We start from the raw sequence: 17320 nt of genomic DNA on the forward strand, positions 1-17320 counted from the left end.
TGAAATGGGCATTTGAGGAGTGGCGTCATTGGCTCGAGGGTGCTAAGCATCGTGTGGTGGTCTTGACTGATCACAAAAATCTGATGTATCTCGAGTCTGCTAAACGCCTTAATCCGAGACAGGCCCGCTGGTCATTGTTTTTCTCCCGCTTTGATTTTGTTGTCTCGTATTTACCAGGTTCAAAGAATGTGAAGGCCGATGCTCTTTCTAGGAGCTTTGTGCCTGATGCTCCTGGAGTCGCTGATCCTGTTGGTATTCTTAAAGATGGAGTTATCTTGTCAGCTATTTCTCCGGATCTGCGACGTGTGTTGCAGAGATTTCAGGCTGATAGGCCTGAGTCTTGTCCACCTGACAGACTGTTTGTCCCGGATAAGTGGACCAGCAGAGTCATTTCCGAGGTTCATTCCTCGGTGTTGGCAGGTCACCCGGGAATTTTTGGCACCAGAGATCTGGTGGCCAGGTCCTTTTGGTGGCCTTCCTTGTCAAGGGATGTGCGGTCATTTGTGCAGTCCTGTGGGACTTGTGCTCGAGCTAAGCCTTGCTGTTCTCGTGCCAGCGGTTTGCTCTTGCCCTTGCCTGTCCCGAAGAGACCTTGGACACATATCTCCATGGATTTCATTTCTGATCTTCCGCTATCTCAGGGCATGTCCGTTATCTGGGTGATATGTGATCGCTTCTCCAAGATGGTCCATTTGGTTCCTTTGCCTAAGCTGCCTTCCTCTTCCGATCTGGTTCCTGTGTTTTTCCAGAACGTGGTTCGTTTGCACGGCATCCCTGAGAATATTGTGTCAGACAGAGGATCCCAGTTCGTTTCCAGGTTCTGGTGATCCTTTTGTAGTAGGATGGGCATTGATTTGTCGTTTTCGTCTGCTTTCCATCCTCAGACTAATGGACAGACGGAGCGAACCAATCAGACTTTGGAGGCTTATTTGAGGTGTTTTGTCTCTGCTGATCAGGACGATTGGGTGACATTCTTGCCGTTGGCTGAGTTTGCCCTTAATAATCGGGCTAGTTCCGCCACCTTGGTTTCGCCTTTTTTCTGCAACTCTGGTTTCCATCCTCGCTTTTCTTCGGGTCATGTGGAGCCTTCTGACTGTCCTGGGGTGGATTCTGTGGTGGATAGGTTGCAGCAGATCTGGAATCATGTGGTGGACAACTTGAAGTTGTCACAGGAGAAGGCTCAGCGCTTTGCCAACCGCCGCCGCGGTGTGGGTCCCCGACTACGCGTTGGGGATTTGGTGTGGCTTTCTTCCCGCTTTGTTCCTATGAAGGTCTCCTCTCCCAAATTTAAACCTCGTTTTATTGGGCCTTACAAGATATTGGAAATCCTTAATCCTGTATCTTTTCGTCTGGATCTTCCTGTGTCGTTTGCTATTCACAATGTATTTCATAGGTCCTTGTTGCGGCGGTACATTGTGCCTGTAGTTCCTTCTGCTGAGCCTCCTGCTCCGGTGTTGGTTGAGGGCGAGTTGGAGTACGTGGTGGAGAAGATCTTGGATTCTCGCCTCTCCAGGCGGAGGCTTCAGTACCTGGTCAAGTGGAAGGGCTATGGTCAGGAGGATAATTCCTGGGTGGTCGCCTCTGATGTTCATGCGGCCGATTTAGTTCGTGCCTTTCATGCCGCTCATCCTGATCGCCCTGGTGGTCGTGGTGAGGGTTCGGTGACCCCTCACTAAGGGGGGGGTACTGTTGTGAATTTGCTTTTTGCTCCCTCTAGTGGTTACTAGTTTTTTGACTCTGGTTTTTCTGTCATTCCTTTTATCCGCACCTGGGTCGTTAGTTAGGGGTGTTGCTATATAAGCTCCCTGGACCTTCAGTTCAATGCCTGGCAACGTAGTTATCAGAGCTAGTCTGCTGTGCTCTTGTCTACTGATCCTGGTTCCAGTTATATCAGCTAAGTCTGCCTTTTGCTTTTTGCTATTTGTTTTGGTTTTGTATTTTTGTCCAGCTTGTTCCAAATCTATATCCTGACCTTTGCTGGAAGCTCTAGGGGGCTGGTGTTCTCCCCCCGGACCGTTAGACGGTTCGGGGGTTCTTGAATTTCCAGTGTGGATTTTGATAGGGTTTTTGTTGACCATATAAGTTACCTTTCTTTATTCTGCTATCAGTAAGCGGGCCTCTCTGTGCTAAACCTGGTTCATTTCTGTGTTTGTCATTTCCTTTTACCTCACCGTCATTATTTGTGGGGGGCTTCTATCCAGCTTTGGGGTCCCCTTCTCTGGAGGCAAGAAAGGTCTTTGTTTTCCTCTACTAGGGGTAGCTAGATTCTCCGGCTGGCGCGTGTCATCTAGAATCAACGTAGGAATGATCCCCGGCTACTTCTAGTGTTGGCGTTAGGAGTAGATATATGGTCAACCCAGTTACCACTGCCCTATGAGCTGGATTTTTGTATTCTGCAGACTTCCACGTTCCTCTGAGACCCTCGCCATTGGGGTCATAACAGTAGAGATATGATATGTATGCCACATAACTATGCCAAAATGTTGATGCTACCAATTGATGTGTTGCCACAGGTGACTACTAAGTTTATACCGTCTGTGCAATACAGACGATGTGAACTCCAAGCTTTGCATCTGCTAACTACTGTATATGTCTCAGGTCCACCAGTAATTTTCTATTTTATAAAATGGACTGAATTCTTCCTTTTTACAGCCAGGGTTCCTTTGTCATCAGAGGGTATTTGGCCTGAATGGGAAAAAATCTGAAGGGAACACCACCACACACACCCTGAGGAACCCATGTCATTTCTGTTTAGGATCACGCAGAACACGTGACCCTTACATTATGTTATCAAAGCCCTATCATTTATTCTAACTTTTATAGAAATTGTTTTATGGGTCAGTTGTAGGTAAATACATTTTTTGGACTGCCTGCAGCCACAACTAGGAGGCTTTCAATATTTTCCAAAAATTGGGGTAAGAGCATAAAATATATTAAGATGGTAAAAAAACTAAACAATACTCATCCATTTAATACCCTGTGACTCCAGCACCACCGCTCTGGTGATCCATGCCAGTCCTTGAGTGTTGATGTCACATACAGAAAACAACATATCTCACTTAAACATGTAGAATTGCGGGCTTCCCAACTTTGGGCCACGACCATTCACGAGTCCCAATGTCTTCTGTGTGAATGGAGTGATAGTGAGAATGTGCGACCATTGCTCCACCAACTATGTGCAGCAGTGATTGTCACACATGCTCACCACAACACCATTCACTTTGGGCTCCCTATTCTCAGAATCCGCAGTCAGACCCCCAGCACTATTCTGTGAATTGTGTTTATGACAAAGCGTCCTTTAAGGTGACCGCTGCAACCAATCATTGATCTCAGTATAGATGACAGTGATTGGCTGCATTGTACAAGTCAATGATGTACGTGACCTCAATGATGCCGAGTTGGTGAAGACCACTAGAACAACGGCACTGGAGCGACGAGGAATTGAATAGGTGAGTGTTTTTTTATTTATTAATTTAATTCCTTTTTTTTACTCGTAGCCCAATTAGACGTCCCCGTCTGAACCATGTTTGTGCTTCTTACACCAGAGGAACTTACGTGCGATAGAGCTCAATGTGCACAACAGCCGGTGCGATCTTCTCCACCACATCAGCTATAAAGTTGTATTTATAGCGGGGGCTGTCAGGGTCCTTCTGTCCTGTAATATACAATTATGGGATGTGACATATGTTGGGTTCGGTTTGGTGGTTGAACTTGAAGTTTTTTTTATTTTTTATTAGCTACAGTTAAAAGATCTTTACTGAACCTCAGGACCGTCTATGGTCATCCATCAGTTCTCACACATTCCTTAACCTCCGTAAATACCATCTGCGTTATCAACAAGTTCTCCTAATAATAGGCTCCAGACTTCTAAAGGGGCAGTATGTCAATGGAATAATTGGTAACTAAACTTTTCTTTATTTTTTAATATTTTTGTCCGGCATGAAAAATTATGAAACTTTGCAAATCACTATATTAGGGGATTTGTATTCATTTCTAAATTGAACTGGCTTCAACCTCTGCTTTTCCCAGTCTATTTGGCTGCACTCATCTTATTCTATATTAGAACGTATTTCTTTGGAGTACAGATGATGGCAGTGAAAGGGTCATTCAGCAGTGTCCCACTAAGGCCGAATTCAGATGTCCGGGTATCAAGGTCCGAGTATGGACAGCAATGGCCGTGAGTCTTCTGACCTGAATTTGACAGCTTCATATACAGTATGCAGTTGTGCTCAAAAGTTTACATACCACGGCAGAATTTTTGCTTTCTTGGCCTTTTTTCAGAGACTATGAACGATAACACCAAAACTTTTTCTCCACTCATGGTTAGTGGTTGGGTGAAGCCATTTATTGTCAAACTACTGTTTTCTCTTTTTAAATCATAATGACAACCCAAAACATCCAAATGACCCTGATCAAAAGTTCACATACCCCATTTCTTAATACCGTGTATTGCCCCCTCTAACATCAATGACAGCTTGAAGTCTTTTGTGGTAGTTATGGATGAGGTTCTTTATTTTCTCAGATGGTAAAGATCTTCTTGATAAAAAGCCTCCAGTTCCTGTAAGTTCCTGAGCTGTCTAGCATGAACTGCATGCTTGAGATCTCCCCAGAGTGGCTCAATGATATTGAGGTCAGGAGACTGAGATGGCCACTCCAGAACCTTCACTTTGTTCTGCTGTAGCCAATGACAGGTTGACTTGGCCTTTTGGATCGTTGTCATGTTGGAACGTCCAAGTACATCCCATGTGCAGCATTCAGGCTGACATGACACATCAAATTCCATCCCAGGGAACGCCGGAAGGTAGAGATTCATGGGATTCCCATCTAGCCGCTGAGCACTACTGACCCGCACACTGCTCCAGAATCCTGCAAATTGATCTGCTCATTTCTAGTGCTTACCCTTTCACTGCCATCAGCTGTACTCCAAATGAGTATGTTCCGATATCAATACACCTGAAAGAAATCTGGGGAAAAGCAGGAGTTTGGAAGCCACTTAAATGCATTTTTTTGCCGAAATGAAGACAAATTCCCTAATAAAGTGATTTTCAGAACTTTCCATCGTGGACAAAATTATAGAAAAAAAACAATGTAGTCCAGACTATGATCTGGCATAGTAACTTTATGCACTTACACATGTCATGATGCCATTTCATCCTCTTCTTTGTCACTTACTAAAGTCTACCAGCCAGACATTGGCTAAATGGACACTCGTGGCCTAAGTCAGAATAATGGGCCCCTTTGGACACATTTTTCATGTATTTCAGGGGCTTAGCTCCCAAACCGATCAAAAATGGGATGTGAACGAGATCTTTCAGGCTGCCTTTCAGATAATATTTCTTAATACATGGGTGATTGGCTGATTTTTTACCTTTTTCACGAGTATTTATAGATGTGTAGATAATTCTGACAATACTACTCTGACTTATGGCTCATTCAGACGTTCGAGTTATTTCCATGTTCTTCACTTTGTAAAGTTTATGGGGCTTTTCACATGTCCACATTTTTTTTTAAGACCGAGCGGCCTGCGCAAAATCGCAGATACATGTCCGATATTGATCCAAGTGTTGGGTCAAAATAGTCAACGCAAATCTACGGGTCCTTTAAAAAAAATCTGAAGCCATACTAGATAGGAGAAGGTAGAGAAATCGATGACACTTGGACCAAACTCTGATGAAACTGAACAAAACATGTAGTAATCAAACATGCTATAGCGGTATGTCTGTGGATTTCTGATAATCACATCGACCTGGGTGTGTTCAACAGCCGACCATAACGGCGAATGTTCGCAGGCTGTCAATCGCACCTAGGGAGGCATGATAGAGGATCCGAAGTAGGACAAGTCTGGGGAAGAGATGTCCTGAAGGATCAGTCCTTCGTTATATGCTATGCTGCAAATAAAATGTAATTTTCTGAGATTGTAGAGATAGTGCGCAACTCTAAAAAATAAATTAAATAAATTAAAATAATTTTTTTTTTAAATGAAATAAATCTGCAGGCATCAGATGGGGACAGTCAGGGAGTCAGAGGAACTGTCAGATTCCCTTTAAGAAAAACAACTTACCACTAAAAAAAATTTTGTTCTCTCATCTGTCCTGGAAAATATATTTTTGAGTGTAAACAGGGATATTTCCATCCATTGACAGTGGTTCCTGCAGTTGTGTTAAGCCAAAATGAGCGACAAATCTTATGACCGGCAACCCATGCACATAAATGAGGCTTCTACAAAATTTCCAATTAGATTTTTGCCATTGCTGAAAAAAAAGTACCGTAAATCAGCAGCGTGCTACTTTTGTTTGGGTGAATGGAAAAGCTGAGGTTTAGGATGCTTTCACACTGCACTTTGTCCCACGCTCAGTGGTCCAGTGAGGGCTTACGTCCGAACCCCTCCCCCGCAAAACAGGATTTGGGTGTATGCGCCGACGGGCCATTGACTATAGTCAACATGTGCTCTGTTTTGCATCATTTTTGGTTGTATATTTTTAATGGAGGCGGACACTCAGATGTAACAGACTGTGAGTGTGAATCTCCAGTATATGTCCGAAAATGATTCACGTTCGCTCTGGCGGCACTATTATAGACTATGGCCCCAGGGCCGCCATCAGGGCATGACAGCCATGACTGGCGTATGGGGCCCGGTGAGCAGAGGGGGCCCGCATCGGGCCCCGTCTAATCTGCTCACCGGGCCCCCCCCTGCCGGCGCTGCGGGCCCCCCACCTGCCGGCGCTGCGGGCCCCCCCCCTGCCGGCGCTGCGGGACACTATTGACGTGCGGGCCCGTGCCCGCACGTCAATAGTTAACAGCCGCCGGCCGCCGCCAGCCAGTCGGAGGCTGGCAGCTGACTTCAGCGGCCGCAGTGCGCAGTCGCACTTCGCCGGCGTCTGACGTCATTGTCAGCCGCCGGCGAGTGCGTCCTTCACCTGCGGCTGCGTGGAGGAAGTGAGGTTCCCCGCCGCAGGAGCATGGCAAGGTAAGAACTCGGCTTTTTTTTTTTTCAGAGCGGCGATCCCAGGGGAGTGGGGCCCGGGGCAGAACGCTGGACATGCTGGGGCAGAAAGCTGGACACGGGCAGTATGCTGGACACAGGGGCAGAGATGCTGGACACAGGGGGCAGAGATGCTGGACACAGGGGGCAGAGATGCTGGACACAGGGGGCAGAGATGCTGGACACAGTGGCAGAGATGCTGGACACAGGGGGCAGAGATGCTGGACACAGTGGCAGAGATGCTGGACACAGGGGGCAGAGATGCTGGACACAGGGGGCAGAGATGCTGGACACAGGGGCAGAGATGCTGGACACAGGGGGCAGAGATGCTGGACACAGGGGGCAGAGATGCTGGACACGGGGCAGAGATGCTGGACACAGTGGCAGAGATGCTGGACACGGGGCAGAGATGCTGGACACAGGGGGCAGAGATGCTGGACACAGGGGGCAGAGATGCTGGACACAGGGGGCAGAGATGCTGGACACAAGGGGCAGAGATGCTGGACACAGGGGGCAGTATGCTGGACAAGGGGGCAGAATGCTGGACACAGGGGGCAGAATGCTGGACACAGGGGGCAGAATGCTGGACACAGGGGGCAGAATGCTGGACAAAGGGGCAGTATGCTGGACAAAGGGGCAGAGATGCTGGACAAAGGGGCAGAATGCTGGACAAAGGGGGAAGAGATGCTGTACACGGGGCAGAGATGCTGGACACAGGGGCAGAGATGCTGGACACAGGGGCAGAGATGCTGGACACGGGCAGTATGCTGGATAAAGGGGCAGTATGCTGGACACAGGGGCAGAGATGCTGGAAACAGGGGCAGTATGCTGGACAAAGGGGCAGAGATGCTGGACACGGGGCAGAATGCTGGACAAAGGGGCAGAGATGCTGGAAACAGGGGCAGTATGCTGGACACAGGGGGCAGAGATGCTGGACACAGGGGCAGTATGCTGGACACAGGGGCAGTATGCTGGACACGGGCAGTATGCTGGACACAGGGGCAGAGATGCTGGACAAAGGGGCAGAGATGCTGGACACAGGGGTAGTATGCTGGACACAGGGGCAGAGATGCTGGACACGGGCAGTATGCTGGACACGGGGGCAGAGATGCTGGACACGGGCAGTATGCTGGACAAAGGGGCAGTATGCTGGACAAAGGGGCAGTATGCTGGACAAAGGGGCAGAGATGCTGGACATGGGGCAGAATGCTGGACACAGGGGCATTATGCTGGACACAGGGGGCATTATGCTGGACACAGGGGCAGAGATGCTGGACACAGGGGCAGAGATGCTGGACACAGGGGCAGAGATGCTGGACACAGGGGGCAGAGATCCTGGACACGGGGCAGTATGCTGGACACAGGGGGCAGAGATGCTGGACACAGGGGCAGTATGCTGGACACAGGGGCAGTATGCTGGACACAGGGGCTGAGATGCTGGACACGGGCTGAGATGCTGGACACAGGGGCTGAGATGCTGGACACAGGGGCTATGAATGATGCTGGACACAGGGGCTATGAATGATGCTGGACACAGGGGCTATGATGCTGGACACAGGGGCAGAATGGAGATATGGGGTATGATGAAAGACATGGGGGCATGACTGGAGACACTGGGGGCAGAATTGGAGACAGGTTGTGCAGGATGGATACGATGGAGACAGATGGGGCAGGATGGGGAGATCATATGGTGCAGAAAGGATACTCATGAGGGCAGGATGGGAGAACATATGGCTGACGCCAGGAATGAGACACACGGGGGCCAGGATGGCGAATATTATTACCATAGGGGCTAATTAAGGGATATTATTACTGCAGTGATGTATTTATTTTTTGAGGACAGTGTTTGAAATGAGGGGGCGGTCCTGTTACTGTGTAGAGTGACACTATGTCGCCTCTTTTTCTTTATGCGGTGTAATGTAGAAGTTGGGAAAAATTAAGTAATGTGTTCTACAAGCGGAGCTCGAGATAACTGTGTTATTTCCTGCAGAAACGAGTCCTGGCTGGAAGACATGATGGCGGTCTGTGCTGGATGAAAGATGAAGGACTTCACATAGAGACGTCACTGGTGAGTCAGTGTTACCTATACACTGACACTATACACTGTATACTATATACAGAGCTCCTGTGTATAATTTCACTAGTGATCACTGTATTATCTGTACACAGACACTGCATACTAAGTAGAGATCTCCTGTGTATAATGGCACTTATGGTGATAGTGTGGTGCTTTTTTTTTATTACTGATCAGAATTGTAGTATTCAGTCACTATGTGGTGGTAATATGTGGTCTGGACATGGTGTTGCGGTATTTGTCCCTTGTATGTGATATTATTCGATCACTGTGGTGGTAATATGCGGTCTGGTCATGGTGTAGCGGTATTTGTTCTATGTATGTGATATTATTCGATCACTGTGGTGGTAATATGTCATCTGGTCATGGTGTAGCGGTATTTGTTCTTTGTATGTGATATTATTCGATCACTGTGGTGGTAATATGTCATCTTGTCATGGTGTAGCGGTATTTGTTCTTTTTATGTGATATTATTGGTCATTTTAAAAATTGAAAAATAAATAAAAATATACCTAAATTGTTTTGCATATTTTAACAAATATTTAATAGGTTACAGCAGAGTAGTGCCCGGCCAAAAGAGTCTACCGTGTTATGGTGGCGGCTTACAAAAGCTGCCGGCTATATGTGTGATCTGGTGATGGGAACTGTTAGGGTATGTGTCCACGTTAAGTAAACGCTGCGTGTTTGACGCTGCGTGGGTGGGGCCACAGCGTCAAACACGCAGCGTCCAGATGTTCCAGCATAGTGAAGGGGATTTTAGGAAATCTCGTCTCCACTATGCGTGGTAACACGCACCCGTCGGCCCTGCGACTCCGGACATGCGGTGCTTCTTTTAAGATCGCAGCATGTCCGTGTTCCTTGCGGCAGCTGCGACGCCGCAAGCTATAACACAGGGCCCTATGTGTGGGGTGCGATGATCCCAGATGTGTGCAATGAACACATCCGGCATCATCGCGTCACAGTAGGGGGCGGGGCTTAGCGCCGAGCGGGTTTGCCGCTCTGACGAAACCGCTGGCCATCCTGAAGGTGGACACGTACCCTCAATGTGTGATTGGTGAGAAGTGGAGTTTTTCCAAGAGAGAGCGGTGGGACTGTGGACAGTTCGAGGGGTGGAGCATGGAGGCGGGGCTGGGGTGGAGCCTGGGTGGAGTCTCAAGGGGGCCCCGAAAATTTTGCCAGTATGGGGCCCCGAAATTTCTAGTGGCAGCCCTGTATGGCCCCATCGGCACATACGTCCAAATCCTGTTTTGCAGGGAAAGTTCAGATGTAAGCCCCAACGGGACCACTGAGCCCCACACAGTGTGAAAGGGGCTGTTACCCCATCATTAGAGATGAGCGAATCTGAACTTAAAAGTTTGGAGTTCGTACCGGACAGTTAGTGTCCGTGACTAAACTTGTCCCGGAAGTCCAATGCAATGTTCGGAGTTCCGGTAGGAGTCCGTTGCAGAGAGAGAGAGAATTTTTCCTGCTCAAAGGTTCGGGTCCCCATTTTTTTCAATGGGGTTCGGGTTTTGGTTGAAATCTGGGTACCCGAACCGAACTTTGGAAGAAAGTTTGGATCTTGTTCCAGAACCCGGACTTCTACGGGTCCGCTCATCCCTATCCTTTATGTATCAATCAGGCCTAATCCTTGTGACAGATCAAACAGCAAATCCGCAGCAGAAATCCAAAAGTCAACCGGTGGCTTCATTTGGAAGACATTCGCTCTTTATTTATAGTTGAAACGTTAGAAAAAAGACTGAAAATTACGGCAAAACCGTGCATGAAGCAGCTTCAGGAAAAAGATGGCCAGCTATTCCCTGAAACGGCTTTGCCAAGGAAAACCTGGCTGGTTCCTGTGCCCGAATAAGGATGTAGTGTGCACATACCCCTACAGTATATGGTGCAGGATTTTTCGGCACATTTAGTAATGTGAGAAAAAAATCATTGTGGGAACGCAGCCTAAAGGATCAGCGCTTGTAACCATGGAGACACATAACTCAGCACAGATGCTGTGTGCAGAATACGGCAGGAGTTTTTGGATGGAGACTATTTGTAGACTTTCTGCATTTTTCAGGTGTAATAGAAAACAAACTGCAAAGATAAAACACCATCTTGAATTTACTAACTAGGAACCTGAATGGAGAGCGGAGTGGCAGCCACTGCACACAGCAGCAGCAATGCCGGCTGTCACCAGCTGTCCTGGGAATGAATGAGTGCAGATCTTACCCTGCTGACAGTCTCCCCTCTGGATGGGGATGATGGCGGCCGAGCCCTTGCTCTGCACCGCTTTGCTCTCCGTCTGCAGCTTGCACAGGCTGCTGTACGTCTTGCCATCACTTCCACACACCGGCTGGGGTGACGGGCACTGACAGCTCCGGGCGCCCCCTGACCCGCTCTTCACACAGCTCAGGGCGGAGGCGCAGGTGGGATCCGCAGCTCCTTCCCCGCATCGCTCCCCTTCTCCCGCAGCGCACACGGTGCAGCAGCCGCAGCGCACCGCAGTCTCTCCAGAGGGGCAGTCAGTGGGCGCCGGCGGGCAGGAGGATGGGTCACAGCGAGCCGGGCATCGGGGAGATGGGAGCAGAGCAGCGGGGACCCCGCAAGACAGGAGCAGCACGATCCACAGCATTGTAATACTGGCACACAACACGGGAGGGCACCCCACTGACTACGGCTGATCACTCCTGGGAAGAGACAAAGGTGGCATCGGTGACAGAGCTACAAGTGGCCGCGATCACACCAAGCACCAATGGGCAGTGAGCCCACCACCCCCAGGGGACAGTCACTACCTGCAGGTGTCAGGAGAGCACCGCCTCCAGGGGACAGTCACCACCTGCAGGTGTCAGGAGAGCACCGCCTCCAGGGGACAGTCACCACCTGCAGGTGTCAGGAGCACTGCCCCAGGGGACAGTCACCACCTGCAGGTGTCAGGAGACCACCGCCCCAGGGGACAGTCACTACCTGCAGGTGTCAGGAGACCACCGCCCCAGGGGACAGTCACTACCTGCAGGTGTCAGGAGACCACCGCCCCCAGGGGACAGTCACCACCTGCAGGTGTCAGAAGACCACCGCCCCAGGGGACAGTCACTACCTGCAGGTGTCAGGAGACCACCGCCCCCAGGGGACAGTCACTACCTGCAGATGTCAGGAGACCACCGCCCCCAGGGGACAGTCACTACCTGCAGGTGTCAGGAGACCACCGCCTCCAGGGGACAGTCACCACCTGCAGGTGTCAGGAGACCACCGCCCCAGGGGACAGTCACCACCTGCAGGTGTCAGGAGACCACCGCCCCAGGGGACAGTCACCACCTGCAGGTGTCAGGAGACCACCGCCCCAGGGGACAGTCACTACCTGCAGGTGTCAGGAGACCACCGTCCCCAGGGGACAGTCACCACCTGCAGGTGTCAGAAGACCACCGCCCCAGGGGACAGTCACTACCTGCAGGTGTCAGGAGACCACCGCCCCCAGGGGACAGTCACTACCTGCAGATGTCAGGAGACCACCGCCCCCAGGGGACAGTCACTACCTGCAGGTGTCAGGAGACCACCGCCCCCAGGGGACAGTCACTACCTGCAGGTGTCAGGAGACCACCGCCTCCAGGGGACAATCACCACCTGCAGGTGTCAGGAGACCACTGCCCCCAGGGGACAGTCACCACCTGCAGGTGTCAGGAGACCACCGCCCCCAGGGGACAGTCACTACCTGCAGGTGTCAGGAGACCACCGCCTCCAGGGGACAGTCACCACCTGCAGGTGTCAGGAGACCACTGCCCCAGGGGACAGTCACTACCTGCAGGTGTCGGGAGACCACCGCCCCCAGGGGACAGTCACCTCCTGCAGGTGTCAGGAGACCACTGCCCCAGGGGACAGTCACTACCTGCAGGTGTCGGGAGACCACCGCCCCCAGGGGACAGTCACCTCCTGCAGGTGTCAGGAGACCACTGCCCCCAGGGAACAGTCACCATCTGCAGATGTCAGGAGACCACTGCCCCCAGGGGACAGTCATCACCTGAAGGTGTCAGGAGCCCAATGCCCCCAGGGGACAGTCACCTCCTGCAGGTGTCAGGAGACCACTGCCCCCAGGGGACAGTCACTACCTGCAGATGTTAGGAGACCACTGCCCCCAGGGGACAGTCACTGCCTGCAGGTGTCAGGAGACCACTGTCCTGATACTTAGTCCTGCCCCATTCTATGCATATTAGGGCTATCCCCATTGTATGCAAATATAGTCCTATCGCGTGTATGAGCCAGTGTACTGGTGGTATGAGCACTAGCTACTTTATACTCTATGCACACTTCACTTAATTACCAGTACTCTCACTTTATACACATATTTATTTGTACTCTCACTTTCTACACCTACTAGTATTCTCACTTTCTACACTTACTAGTATTCTCACTTTATGCACTTACTAGTACTCTCACTTTATACACTTACTAGTACTCTCACTTTATACACTTACTAGTACTCTCACTTTCTACACTTACTAGTATTCTCATTTTATGCACTTACTAGTACTCTCACTTTATACACTTACTAGTACTCTCACTTTACACACTTACTAGTACTCTCACTTTATACACGTGCTAGTACTCTCACTTTATACACTTACTAGTATTCTCACTTTACACACTTACTAGTATTCTCAATTTATACACTTACTAGTACTCTTATTTTATACACTTACTAGTACTCTCACTTTATACACTTACTAGTATTTTCATTTTTTACACTTATTAGTATACTACTTTACACACTTAATAGTACTCTCACTTTCTACACTTACTAGTATTCTCAGTTTATGCACTTACCAGTACTCTCACTTTAAACACTTACTAGTACTCTCAATTTACAGACTTACTAGTACTCTCACTTTATGATCTAACTAGTACTTTCATTTTATACACTTACTAGTACTCTTATTTTATGCACTTACTAGTACTCTCACTTTATGCACTTACTAGTACTCTCACTTCATGATCTTACTAGTACTCTCACTTTATGCACTTACTAGTACTCTCAATTTACACACTTACTAGTACTCTCACTTTATGATCTTACTAGTACTCTCATTTTATGCACTTACTAGTACTCTAATTTTATACACTTACCAGTACTCTCATTTTATGCACTTACTAGTATTCTCACTTTATATACTTACTAATATTCTCACTTTACACACTTACTAGTATTCTCATATTATACACTTACTAGTACTCTCACTTTAAGCACACTAATTTACTAGTACTTTCATCATATGTACTTACTAGTATTCTCACGTTATACACTTACTAGTACTCTCCCTTTATACACGTACTAGTACTCTCATTTTATACACTTACTAGTACTCTCATTTTATGCACTTACTAGTACTCTCATTTTATGCACTTACTAGTACTCTCATTTTATGCACTTACTAGTATTCACATTTTATGCACTTACTAGTACTCTCACTTTACAGACTTACTAATATTCTCACCTTAAGCACACTAATTTACTAGTACTTTCATTATATATACTTACTAGTATTCTCACGGTATACACTTACTAGTACTCTCCCTTTATACACTTTACAAGTATTCTCACTTTATGTACACTTCATTACTTGTTCTATGTATTTATAGACACATTTAATAATTTCCCGGATATATTATGACCCGACCATATCATTATGTTACATCTCCCCCTTTTCATGCACATTTTCCCTCCCTACTGGACACAACTAGATACCAGTATGATTATATGCTGTGAATTCCCCCCCAGAAGACCACCTCTTTGAGAAGATCATTCTCCATCTAGTCCAGATTCTCCTGTGATTTTCATTTTTCCTCTCTTCTGTGAATATGAAGGTCCATCCATCCCATAGGAGATATCTCAGTGTGATTTTGGGTGGTTGTCCCTAGAGGATTCCCTGTATCTATCACCGCCCCAGTATACATACACACCTTGTGGCTGGGGTGTATCCAGAAGCAGCGCCCCAGGAGATGCAGCGCCTCAGAGAAGCAGCGCCCCAGGAGATGCAGCGCCTCAGAGAAGCAGCGCCCCAGGAGATGCAGCGCCTCAGAGAAGCAGCGCCCTGCACAGCCCGTTATCTCCTGCAGCAGATGTGAGATCCCAGGTCCCAGGAGCTCAGATGTCTGCTGTTTGTAGAACCGGCTCAGCTCTCTGTCCTCACAGCCCTGCACTGATTCAGCTTCTTTTATTTGGAAAAGCCCCAAAACCGAGAATTACTCCACCCCCGCATCTCATGTGAGGGAGCAGGGCAGCCCGCCAAAGCACAGCGCAGAGTAGAGCACTCAATACATACTGCAAAGCATACCTTACAGCACTGGGTACAACACTGTACAGCAGGCAGTACTCAATATATACTGCAAAGGCACATGCTAAAGTGTCGTACAGCGCTCATTACATAGAGCAAAGTATATGTGTAACATCTGTATCTGAGTGTGCTTTTAGTGCCTGTTTGTGGCTAGCCAGCACCGTAATAATAATACGGATGCCACTGGGTGACGGCAGCGTGTTTCTGCTAAACTTTAGGCTAGCCGTTGTCCCCCATCCATTTCACCTGTGTTTTTCAGCAAAGAGTTAAGAGTAGTAATTAGTGATGATGAGCGAATATACTCGTTACTCGAGATTTCTCGAGCACGCTCGGGGGTCCTCCGAGTATTTTTTAGTGCTCGGAGATTTAGTTTTCATCGCCGCAGCTGAATGATTTACAGCTTTTAGCCAGCATAAGTACATGTGGGGGTTGCCTGGTTGCTAGGGAATCCCCACATGTAATCAAGCAGGTTAGTAGCTGTAAATCATTCAGCTGTGGCGAAAAAAACGAAATCTCCGAGCAATAAAAAATACTCGGAGGACACCCGAGCATGCTTGAGAAATCTCGAGCAACAAGTATATTCGCTCGTTATCACTAGTAGTAATTCATTCTCTGTTGGGAGCCATGACTCGTCTGAGTCGTCTCTACTAGCAGTGATTTTTTTAGTTGCCAGTTATAAATTCTACTTACCCTGGTTTACACTCCTGTGTCTCCTTGGATTCAGCTTATTTGATTCCTGTCACTAATCTCGGCTTCCTACTGACTTTTTCCTGACTTCTGATTTTGTCCCTGACTTTGTCCTCCTTGATATGAACCTTTTTGATGACTGTTTTCTGTGGCCGGTTGGCTCCACCACAGCTCGTCCACGCCATGGATGGAACCCAAGGGGCTCTTCCTGTGTAAGTCAAAATCTGTCTATGTGGGTTTAAGCTTAACCCCCTTACCCCCGAGTGCGGTTTGCTCGTTAATGATTGGCCCAATTTTTACAATTCTGACCAGTGTCACTTTATGAGGTAGAAACTCTGGAAAACTTCAACAGATCCCGGTATTTTTTAGATTTTTTTTTGTGATATATTGTACTTCCTGATAGTGGTAAAATGTCTTCGGTATGAATTACGTTTATATTTGAAAAAAATGGAAATTTGGCAAAAATTTGGAAAATTTTGCAAATTTTTCAGCTTTTAATTTTTATGCCCTTAAAGCACAGAGATATGTCACACAAAATAGTTATTACATAACATTTCTCACATGTCTATATCAGCACCATTTTTTTTTTTTTAGATAGTTATAAGGCTTAAAAGGTGACCAGAGATTTTTCATTTTTCCAGCAAAATTTACAAAACCATTTTTTTAGGGAACACATGACATTTGAAGTCACTTTGAGGGGTCTAAATGATAGAAGATACTCAAAAGTGACATCATTCTAAAACCTGCACTCCACAAGGTGCTCAAAACCACATTCAAGAAGCATATTAACCGTTTACGTGCTTCACAGGAATTTTTTGAAAAAATAAATTAACATTTAACTTTTTTCACAAAAAAATTGACTTCAGATCCAGTTTTTTTTATTTTGACAAGGGTAACATGAAAAAAATGGACCCCAAAATTTGTTGTGTAATTTCTCCTGAGCGTGCCAATACCCCATATGAGGGAGGAAACCACTGTTCGGGCGCATGGCAGAGCTCAGAAGGAAAGGAGCGCCATTTGACTTTTTGAATGCAAAATTTGCTGGAACAATTGGCGGACGCCATGTCGCTTTTGGACAGCTCATGATGTGCCTAAACAGTGAAAATCCCCCACATGTGACACCATTTTGGAAACTAAACCCCTCAGGGAACTGATCGAGTTGTGTTGTGAGCAGATTGAACCCTCAGGTGCTTCACAGAAGTTTACAACTTTGAGTCGTAAAATTAAAAAAAATCTAATTTTCCCAAAAAATATGTTTTTAGCACAACATATTGA

The 17320-nt window shown here is 47.6% G+C and overlaps 1 protein-coding gene and 1 long non-coding RNA gene across 3 annotated transcripts in view; one reads left to right on the forward strand and one right to left on the reverse strand.

Moving 5' to 3' along the window:
- The window catches only part of HTRA1 (HtrA serine peptidase 1), a 47847-nt gene extending 32631 nt beyond the window's left edge, over nucleotides 1-15216 (reverse strand). Inside the window, exons 1-4 of one of the 2 annotated variants that reach the window (XM_077258694.1) lie at nucleotides 15082-15202; nucleotides 14985-15032; nucleotides 11265-11722; nucleotides 3556-3655 (exon numbers count right to left, since the gene is read on the reverse strand). In XM_077258694.1, coding sequence (XP_077114809.1) covers nucleotides 3556-3655; nucleotides 11265-11667 — 503 coding nt within the window. In that variant the 5' untranslated portion in view covers nucleotides 11668-11722; nucleotides 14985-15032; nucleotides 15082-15202. Of the gene's footprint in view, nucleotides 1-3555; nucleotides 3656-11264; nucleotides 11723-14984 lie in introns of both variants that reach the window. The other variant, XM_077258693.1, reaches the window with a different exon arrangement.
- The window catches only part of LOC143769807 (uncharacterized), a 36206-nt gene continuing 24952 nt past the window's right edge, over nucleotides 6067-17320 (forward strand). Inside the window, exons 1-2 of the long non-coding RNA XR_013214490.1 lie at nucleotides 6067-6967; nucleotides 8973-9050. This is a non-coding gene — a long non-coding RNA (uncharacterized LOC143769807). The remainder of the gene's footprint in view (nucleotides 6968-8972; nucleotides 9051-17320) is intronic.

The sequence above is a fragment of the Ranitomeya variabilis genome, chromosome 4 (genome assembly GCF_051348905.1).
Source record: "Ranitomeya variabilis isolate aRanVar5 chromosome 4, aRanVar5.hap1, whole genome shotgun sequence".
NCBI lineage: Eukaryota > Metazoa > Chordata > Amphibia > Anura > Dendrobatidae > Ranitomeya > Ranitomeya variabilis.